Source organism: Dysidea avara, chromosome 2, assembly GCF_963678975.1.
Source record: "Dysidea avara chromosome 2, odDysAvar1.4, whole genome shotgun sequence".
In the NCBI taxonomy this organism is placed as follows: Eukaryota; Metazoa; Porifera; class Demospongiae; order Dictyoceratida; family Dysideidae; genus Dysidea; species Dysidea avara.
In genome coordinates, this window is record NC_089273.1 from 5,565,680 (window position 1) to 5,577,139 (window position 11,460).

The window sequence follows — 11,460 nt, forward strand, 5'->3', positions numbered from 1 at the left end:
GTTATTTAAGCTCAGTTATATTAGAGCTTTTGTTCATTTGTGCACAATGGTAAGTGGAAATAGTGCTGAACATCAAAACACCAAATCTAAAGTTTCTGTAAGTCTAGGGGGTGCTACCAAGGTTAGTATATGCGAAGATATCTAACACTAAAACTAACACTAACTAAAATGAAACTAATACTAACTAAATTACAGAAATATGGGGTACCAGAACTAATACTAACTAAAACTTTAGTGGAATTGGGGTACTAGAACTAAAACTAACTAAAACTATGACAGAATTGGAGTACTAGAACTAGAACTAAACCAAAATGAATTTGCTGTACTAAAACAACACTAATGGTCAATGATGTAAAATGGATCAGTTGTAGCTCCATCAAATCCTGATATGGTTAATGGATACTGTTCAGTGGCTGGTCCTACTCTAAAGTTACTGTATGATAGATAACCTTTTGTTCCATTAGTAAAAGTATAGTCAATACGTAGCTCCCACTGTCCTTGAAGGGTAATAGTATGCATTCCACGCAATCCAAACCAAAATTCTCCAGTCAGACTACCAAATCCATTTTCATAATCTACCCAGTCTCTGTCAAAGTCAACACTTCCATCTTTTCTTCTCTGAATTACTAACCATCCTCCTCCTCCTGAGGTAGTATTACTAGTATCACAGTATACTCTAGTGTTGGAACACTTCACCCCACCAAAATTACCAATAGTGTAGACTCCTGGACTCTTTGTGTTGAAATGAGTATTATTGTAGCCAAGACAACAGCAACTTTCAATGGGATCACCATTAGTTTGACATTCTCCATCAACCAGTACTATTCCTATAGCAGTTAATTACTATTACTGCTATTGAATTAGTGATAGTATTCGTCATTGTAGACTGATCACATTACAACTGTGCTGCTCTTTTATACTGCTTTGCTTGTGCTTATGTAGTAATTTACGTATAGTTCATTGCTGACTTGCATTTGTTGTATTACAAATATACCACTGAAAGTACTTTCTCACACATGACTCATCATTGCTAACATCAACAAATCTAATAATAGCAACATGACCAATCACTTATCATATATGGTATAATACTGTTTACATTCCATAACTGTGGTAGTGGGGAAGTTATAAACATATTCATGTACCAACAACAAATAATTTACAGTTTTAAACTAAAATTTGATGATTCATTATAATCACTGTAACACACCATGTGATCTCTTGGTCAGTTAGTTGGTTAACATTGGTAGTTGTTGAAGCTACGTGCTAAATGAAACTTACAAAGAGATTTTAAACATTTCCAAGAGTGATCTGGTAGCTGGCTACAGCCATCCAACTAATTGTTGAAGGATTCAGTCATGTTTATAGGCTTATACAGTATAGCTGTTGTGCACAAACCATTGTTCTGTTCCATGAGGCATTTTGGAATCTGCCCCTAGCCGGTGTTGGTACATGGCTATACGGACTATTCAGTAATAAGTAGGATTAGCTTTTTTGAATATTATTCAGCCTGAGTGATAGGTTATCATCATCAAACAGTTCAATACCTAACTCATTGGCTCTGGTAGTCAACTTTGCAATGTCTGAGGCTGATTATGGAAGTAATCAAACAGTTACATTTCAGACAGGATCAATACAACACATGGCTCTCCACTACCATACGTTCTCTATTTCATTGCAATGTAAAGAAATAGTTTGGATTGGTAACTCATTATGATATTTCTTGTTGTAATGAATACTATGTACTGTAGAGTGTAACTACAATTATATATGTGACTGGCTCTACATAAACTACGTAGTTATGCAACCTTTTCCAGACATCAAATTTCCTTTATTTTGTGTGGTTTATTAAAATGATAGCTACAATACGAAGTGGAGCATACATCATAGCAATTTATCTGTAAATGTTTCAAGCTGTATGGTAAGCAATTTCAATGTGAAGTTGTACATGCATCATTAAAGTCCCGTGATCAGAAAGGTGTTAAGACTGGATTTCTCAGACCCAGTCACATTATTATGATACTACAATACAGTATACCTGTAGTTGTATAACTGGATTGAGAAAGCAATATTATTAGAAAGATATACAAACCTGAAGTTTTGTAATTATTTGATTTAAAAGTATCTCAGTGTTTCTCACTTCTGACCAATTTTGAAGCCAAAAGCTTGTCTCAGTTTATATTTCTGAACAATCAGAAATCATTGATAATTAATTACATTGAATGTGTATTGAATTGATACCCCTTTTGCAACATTTAAAATACCATAATAATATTATTAATCATGACACTATCTTAGAAAACGTCTCCTTGTTTCTTTAGCATGTGGCTAAAATTTGAACTTGTAGAGGAACACCTGATTGTTTGGCAGAACTAAGTTATGAAGAACAGACAAGAATAGTGCAGCGTAGCTAGCATGGGAAACCCACATTGAATCCATAGAAACATGTTAAGGAAGCTATATACATTTATTTATTATTTGATTTGCAAAGACAGGGTTTTACTACTATTAATATGCTTAAGAATTGAATAAGGTTGCTTTCCAGGTTGCAAAAACAAATACACAAGCAAAATTACAACTCAGCATTACTAAAGTTGTGATACTGTAAGAGTTGAGTGAAACATTGGGACATACATATATAGGAGAGCGCAAAATAGAATTAGGATTCATTTTGTTCATATTATTAAGAAATAATAATATTCACCAAAAAGAGACAATCTGTAACAATAATGATTGATCTCAATGGAATTAAACAGATCTACTAGAGTGGGCTGTTTATCTAATAGATGTTGGCGATGATAAAGACAGGTATTTATTGATTATATCGTAAAGTAGATGTACATATCCACGGCAAGTATATATACGTAGGCCTGTACAAGTTACTGTAACTCTGTATTGCTTAGTGCAGATACCTTTAACCACTTCCGATGGTATCAGGTTCCAATGACTACTGCACACTACATAGAGCAACTCATTTCTGCACTCACTGAAAGTAATCAATCCTTAGAAATTTGTAGATACCCTTTAGTATAGCATGTATATGTGTTTGACTAACCAGTTGTAACTGTAAGAAGTGAGCCAGGCCTGACACCACTGATATGCAGCACTGACTGAGCCTTCTTGTATAAAGCAGAAAATGTTTATGATTACAGATGATAGAGATTCTCTAATAGAACAGTAAACTACTTGAATTAATACAACAGTCATAGTGATAATAACAAAATACTTTTTTATATAAATCAGTAAAAGGTATAAATGTAGAATTAAGAATATTGTTTTAAACTTGATAAATGTTGAATTTTAAATGCTGCACTATAATTTACATGTTGATAGTATCTCATTACCACAGATTTATTAGTAACATCTATGCATAAATATGTATAGTAAATTTTAAATCATTTACATGTTCACAGTGTGTCAGTAGCTGGGAGATTCCTGAATTTGTGACTTGTTATCAGTCTGGAAATAACCTTTCAAATTTTGGCTATAGTTGCTATATGTACACTATATGCAAATTAGAACATCATTGAAACAAGTGACTAATTTGGCTCTATGTATCATGATTTACTGTATCATGTCAGTTATATGTGGGGTACTCTCATCTTATCTGAGATGCTTAGTTGTCTTGAGCTACTTTTCTGCTTGCTCTCACAGTATGCTGGATTTGGATAGCTACCCCATAGATTCTAGTATTCAAGATGACAGTTTGTTTTGTCCTAAAAAGATATTGTGCATATTCATGTTCCTCAAAGTAAACTTTCTCCCAGTAGGTATGAATTATAATAACTACCATCATGTTGAGCACACAGTGCTGCACATGTGATGTTCTAATTACTGCCCATTGTTGTTACATTTTTGGGGGACTTACAATACCCGTACTCCATCACATTAACAGTGCTAGTAAACTTTACCATTAGTTGATAAAAAATAACTGATGTGTGTGAAAGATATATATTTTTAAAAATTAGCTAAATTTTTAATAGCATTCAAGCATCAAAATTTGAACTTTAACACTTATCTGAAACATGATTCACAAAATTGCAAATATGTATATCTAATGTGTAGTTCTGCAACTAGGAATAAAGCAATTGTGTCATGCATATTATGAATGCGTCAAAATTTGAAAATATAACAGAACACCCAGATTATATAATTAATCAGTAGGAATCGAAGTCTCAACTTTTATGTCCCTTAAGATCCTGTTATTCAGCAGGACTCATAACATTGCAACTTAGCACTACTGTATATCCCTAAATGTAATAATATATGCACACCTCACAATAGTGTACTACTAGTCTACAATACTGTGTCTGTATCAACACACTATTAAACACACTAGTTTAATTACAATAATGTGGGTACAAGTCAGTGTATTTGATATAATTACAACACTATCAAAATTAACAACTAACTATAGAATAATCAGTAAAATCACAAACATCACCACTACTTTTCAATTCAAAGTTAAATCATGCAACTTTTTGGCCTTATTTTCATTTCAGCAAATGACAGAGCATACCACTGACCATTTAAGTATATGGTGTACTTGTTGTTGTACTGATGGTTGAGACGTATTCGTGAGCAGTGATTGTACCACCATCCTCCAGATTTGCCAACATGATCTAGAGCACAATGAGCACCCCACCTATCATTGTCTCTATCTCTAGTGGTGAACTTCGTCTGATTCAAAGACCAGTGAATATGTCTTGGAGTGATATAGAAAGGCTCAGTAGTAACTCCATCAAATCCTGATATGGTTAATGGATACTGTTCAGTGGCTGGTCCTACTCTAAAGTTACTGTATGATAGATAACCTTTTGTTCCATTAGTAAATGTATAGTCAATACGTAGCTCCCACTGTCCTTGATTAGTAAGACAATGGATGGCACGAAGACCAAACCAAAATTCTCCAGTCAGGCTACCAAATCCATATTCATATTCTACCCAGTCTCTGTTAAAGTCAACACTTCCATCTTGTCTTCTCTGGATAACCAGCCACCCACCTCCAGCAGTATTAGTGTCACAATAACCTTTTTGAACAGATTGGCAATTTCCACAAAAATTCTTAATAGTGTAAACATTAGGCTTGTAAAAGACAAAGCTGAACTTTGAATACCGGTATCCCAGGTTACAGCAGTTCTATGGTTGATTGTTGTTTGATGTTGCTACTCCAAACAAAAGCAGAACAGAAATAACAAACATTGCTTCCATTTTAACAGCCCATCAATTGTTAGCAGATGGAATGGAATAAGTACAATTGCTTTTATAGTCTTTGATTTAATGATGTAATACTGTTGATGTAATGTTTACCTTAAATCCTTATTAGGCCATTATTATTATTATATATATAGTAACAACTCCCTGCTTGACCAATGTAATTATCTTGCTTGTATAGCACATTATCACTTTCAACATACTATTGATATTGTTTACACATTCTCACACATTTATTTACCACAAACTGCAATCATGTGATGATATGTACCCAGAAACACAATATGAAAATGCTAACATAACAACTTACTGTAGAGTCAACTGAAACAACTGACTTAGTAAAAACATTGGGTCCTAGAACTTTAGGTATTGTATACCTTTCAGGACTAAATTTTTTTTGTAAAGCACAAAGATCTAAATTAGTGTTTTTAAGTAGTCTGCATTGATCAAGAGTTGTAGGGATCAGTGGTAGTCATGAATATTTCAGTGAGTAGCTATATATCCTGAGTATAGGACATTCAACTAAATTGTGCATTATTTTTACTTTTGGTAGACTGCACGTGCTTGTAAATAATATCTAACCATTACTAATAATAGCAAAAGATGATTCCTAGTATCCATCAATCTTAAGGTTATGGGCTCAGCATGCTCCCACTTCTCATCTGAAGGGTTGCAACCAGAAGCCTGATAACAATTGATCCATCAGCTCTTCAAAGTTTCCTGGGACTAGCATCCTATTGTACAGTAGATGCTATATTTCATGTTTTGAAGACATCACAGCTCCTTCATAACCTAGAGTAGGGTCCTTCTTGTCAGTCAGCCTTTAGCAATCTTATTAATAAAGGTGCTCTCACCCAAGCCCCAATTTTAAAGCATCCTGACTTCACACCTTCTGCTAAACAGTTTCACCTCAATGTAGACACTAGTGCTACTGGGACAGGAGCTGCTCAAGAGAACCAGGGGATCATTGTATATTTAAATCAGAACAGACCTATATACAGAAGGAGTGTATGTGGTCTCACCATAAGGCTTCAGACATGAATAAGGGTGCTTCACAGAATATGAAAACAATACACATGTACAAACAAAACTATAAAATTAATAAAGCTAACACTAGTAAAGGTTACAAAAAGTATTGTCATATATTAATTACGTAGGTGAGTTAGTAGGTAAAAGTACATAACATACTTTTGCTGTGATGAGTTATTCTGTTTGGAGAGGTTTTTGTAATACAGGTGTAGAATGCTTAATATATTTTCCCTCTTAAATAATTATTGTGAAATACAAAGCCAAAGCAACTTCACACCTTAGATCGCAACACGTCAATGGGCTAGAGCTCTAATCACCATTTTATGACCCTAACTATTGTTGCATGTATTGTATGCTTATACTTATTTCACTACATAGATAAGGAAATTACTGGTGGCAAAATCGAGGTGGTTACAAAGTACAGTATTATCACTGTGTTAGATCAAAGCTACAATGAGTGTGATGTTGTCCAGCAGATTAGCAAGCAGTGCCCCATACCTGTAGGTATAGTAAATGAATTAAACACGTATACATTTTAATTTTATAATCCTTTACAAAACCTAGCAGTGCAGCAAATAAAAAAACAGGGGACACAACAGAACTAGTAGGTTTAGTTCCTTCAATTACACTTAACATTCAGCCATGGAACACATCATAGGCTTGCCATCCTGGTCAGTGCATGCCTTCAATGTCAGCATGGTATTTACACAAGTTATGTTTTTGAGTTACAGTAATAACAATTATTTTATGTATTCATCCCAGGAACATCTGAAGGGATCATCGCTGGTACAGAACCAGACAAAGGACCAACAGATTTTCTCTTTTTTGGTGGATACCTTTTCTTTTAAAGTCCTGTTATTCTCTTTCCGGTATCTCAGTGTTTTTACCAGACTCTTTATCATAACCTTAGTAATATTAATGTTGTATCGTTATTTCTGTGGTGAACTAACTGTTGATTTCAATAGATTTAATGGATCTAGAGTGGGGTTGTTTTAGTAGTAAAATTAATCAAATAGATGTTGGTAATGAAATTCTGGCTATGTCACTACACTCTATTGCTTGCAATTTATTTAGAGCATTATAGCTAGAAACTTAATTTAAACTGTTGCTTATACATTATTGTCATGATTAGTGGTTGTACCACACAAATGTTACCAACTACATGAAATTTGTGGCTAATCAATGTCTCTTTTAAATTTAACCCACATGGCAGTGTTAAGTTATTAGACTTTGGCAAAACATTCTGAATTCTTGATTGTTCTGCAGTCTGCATCTATTCAATTTTGCTGAGTTTGGTTCAAACTTTTGTCTCCAGGTTAGCTAGCTTGGTATTTCAGCATTAGTAATCAGGTGATATTGATAAGTTATAGCCAACTATGGCCATTGTTTTAATTATGTACAAAGATGTTTCATTGCAATTATAGCCCTGAATATGCCTTTAATTCATTGCTTCTCCTGATAGGTTTTTATAAAGGTGGTAATATCACTTTCCCAAATCAAATGATTCAAATCACATAATAATTTCTACCAGATTTTTAGTGAAAAGTTTGGATAAGGTTTTTGTACACAGAATGTATCTGCCACAACATTCAGATATAGTATCCCATTCATACCAATAAATTATACAGGAAGTTATTCTAACCATCTAGCTATGTTGCTGTATTAGACTGTTATGGGTACAATTCACTTGAGAAGCCTATATATGTCCACTACTTTTGATGTAGTAATGAAGTCAAAGGGTGTCACACTCTCCTCTTAATTGTTATCCTCGTTGTGATAGTTATGTTAGTAGCCTTCATTAAGTATTCCGGTCTTGGAAAAATGGTCTTTACATTATACTCAATAAAGTATATTCAGGTTGGGATTGACTATACTTTGGCATGTACAGTGTTTCAAATGAAAATAGTAAACTTACTTTTTACAGTGCTACCCATACATTTACTATGAGGCCATCTAGAAAGTAACTTGGACTGTCTTGAAATAGCAGCAACTTCTAGTTGCAAGTTTGTACATCTAATAAAAGACCTGACATATTAGTTTTAGGGTTGGTTGGATCTCAGTTATCTCTTTGCATGCTTTGTGATGAGCAAATATATTCTATATATCAGTAGACCATGAGCAAGGCCGCAAGCGGCTATATCAAGTAAGGAAAAAAGATTAAAATCTAGCAGCTTATAAAAGCAAACAACAGATGTAGAGGTATCACAATGATGCAACAGCATCTAAGGTGGATTTGTGGTTTCATTAGCATTAATGTCACTGTATTCTGAAATTGTTAGTGGCTTTTGACTTGGTAACACAACCATCAAAAAATGGTTGTGTAGCTGAAAATCACTAATCCAAGCAAGATTGTTTTGTAGTTAAGGTAGCTAGTTTTGTAGTTAAAGTACTTAGTTTGGTAGTTAAGCTAGTTAGAAGTTTGTATTTAATATATCTAGCAAAGTAACTATGCAGTTTAAAGTAAGCATTAGTGCCTTCCATCCCACAATACAATTATATTTTTAAGTTTCTGCATACACAATTGCAACAAGTTTTAATTTTAAAAGATTGAAAAACTTACTTGACAACAACACATGCAAATTACTAATATTTCAGTGGTGATTAGTTTATGGACAAAATTAAGTTTCATTCACATATTATTATGGAGTAATTATGTTATTTTGTTTAACAGTTTATTTGAGAAATATGGACCCGTGGAATATGCTTTTTAAGTCTCCCTATTATTCCTTTTAGCAATTTGTTTCTTCCTGAAATAATTCTCTGGGGTGATCCTTTAAATACAGCTAATAGCATCTGTTTTCTTCTACAACTGTAGAGGTAATTACTAGCAAACATAAAATAATTATATTGAGATGCTCTAATAGAGCAGTCACTTTACATTTGGGTGACTGCTTTATTAGGGTAGGGTGAATGTTCTATTAGAGTATCTCGATCTTTTATTCCAGTTTTATGCTAGCAGTGTTTGAGGGATTTCTCCAAGAGAATTTTATAATTGTTTTGCAAGTTCACTTCATGAATTTTAATTATTTCTGAAAATCGTCCTACAGTATTATTCTGATTCTACCACTTATTATTTTGCAAAATTATTCTGGCATATTCTGTGGGTTAATCCTATTGATCAATCTATGGGGATTTTTAAATCTTGAAAAATGCTTGGATACTGGAATGCCTACCATCATAAGCTAAGTGCACTGAAAAGCACTGTCTGTCTAGCTATCCTTTGCTGAAGGGTCTGCAATAAACTTTTCTAAAGTTAGTGTGTACCTTGTAAGAAATAAAAACACAATTGTACAATGTTAATATTATGCACATACAATTTTTTACATTGGAGAAATGACATGAAGCCAAATGAGATGGAATAGTCCTTGGACAAACTCTACCCTTTACAGTTGCTGACAGATGTACATGAAGTAGCAGCTGCTCATTAATGAAGAGAATACAGTAATATAGATACTCCATTCACTGACTGTTGCTGGAAATTCCAATATGAACAATTACGCAGACATGAGACCAAGATCTACAATCCTAAATAAGAATAAATATAATTTGTATATTGGATAGCTATTCAGAGTACTTACTTGCAATTGTTAGCAATATTCACGTTTTAGTTACATGTTTTAGGGATTGTATTCACTGGATTTAAGCCTTCTCTCAGGTCCCTAGTTGGATAACATTCACAGAATTACTAATCTAAAATGGCTTGCCTGTCTTACCAGTGCATATTATAGCTATGCCATATGCTGAATAGCTAAATTCTATCTATATATTACAGTATGATACTACTTAAAAAACAGACAAAAAATAATAGCAGGAAAAAGGAAGCTGGATTTTTAAATATTGATGAGCATAACATGTGATATTGTACCAGTCTTATAGCCCTTCCAGATACAGTGTATCAAAAATTTGACAGCTCATACAGTAAGTTCCAATAACATTACTTTTAATGAGTCTACTCGATATCTTCCTGCACTTTAGTGCTGCGCAACAGTTTTAGGCTCACCAAGTTTCAAGTTACTACAATGTGTTATGATTAATGAAACTATGCCATAATGGAAAACTGGTTTTGTCAGACATCAGTCACATAATAACGATGATCTCTTTATAACATGCCTACAGCACATCACATGCAACTACTGTGTGTGTGGCTTATTCACTTTACTTTGATGGAATGTGGGCTAACGCAAATTGTACCTCACGAGTCCAGACATGATAGAGGTTATGTACACAAAACAGAATCCTTCCAAATGAAATTAAAAATAGTAATGAATATATTATACCTTTGCTAGGGACTTTTTTGTTCTAACAATAGTAAGAAAACAGTTGATTTTATGTCATATAAGGTAAAATTCAAGTGCTACTAAATATAGACAGCAACAAATGATACCAATAAGTGTCCACATAAGGAACGCTAGGATAGTATAAAAGGAAACACCGCTTAAAATACACTATATATATAGAAGTTGCCTGTTCAAAGTGATGAGATGCTTACTACAACTGTAGCGGCCATAATAACCCTCTTATCAACAATTTCTGCTACAACTGATGGGTTTCCTATAATATCGTCAATACATGGCAGTTGCTGTGAGGTTAGAAGCAATGAATTCCAGTTTACTAAAACCGTCACTTCTCGAGTTTACAACATTACTAATTTCTGTGGTGATCGTGAACTGGTAGCTGAAGCATTCTGTGATGCTACTACTGATGGAGGAGGATGGATTGTTATTCAAAGGAGAATTGATCGAAGTGTTGATTTTAATAAGCCATGGGTAGACTATGAAGATGGATTTGGTAGCTTGACAGGAGAATTTTGGTACGGGTTATGCGCTATCCACTGCTTGACCAGTCTGGGACTATGGTAGTTACGTATTGACTTTACTTTCACCGATGGGACCAAGTCTTATGCATCATATAAAACATTTGCAGTTGAATCAGCTAACACTAAGTACAGACTAAAGATATCTGGGTTTGAAGGTATCATTTCAGCTGATGCAATGACAGGTTCTCATTATAAATGGTATGCATTTTACAACTAAAGATCAAGATAACGATGCTTTGGAGTAAGAATTGTGCTACAGACAGTGTTGGTGCTGGTGGTGGCTGGTGGTATATAAGATGCACTCACATTATTCCAAATAATCAAGTAAAAAAGACACATGGAATTTATTTGAATTCAAAGTGGCACCCACTAATGTTTATTGAAATGAAAATTAGATCAGC

At 34.0% G+C, this 11,460-nt stretch overlaps 1 protein-coding gene across 1 annotated transcript; it reads right to left on the reverse strand.

Moving 5' to 3' along the window:
- Window positions 1-336: 336 nt before the first annotated feature.
- On the reverse strand, window positions 337-6,253 carry LOC136246379 (uncharacterized). Its single transcript, XM_066037770.1, has 5 exons — window positions 6,237-6,253; window positions 6,104-6,157; window positions 5,993-6,035; window positions 4,527-5,064; window positions 337-827 (listed from the first exon to the last, which is right to left on the reverse strand). Exons 1-5 carry the CDS (start codon window positions 6,251-6,253, stop codon window positions 337-339), a joined length of 1,143 nt encoding a protein of 380 aa, XP_065893842.1.
- Window positions 6,254-11,460: the final 5,207 nt, after the last annotated feature.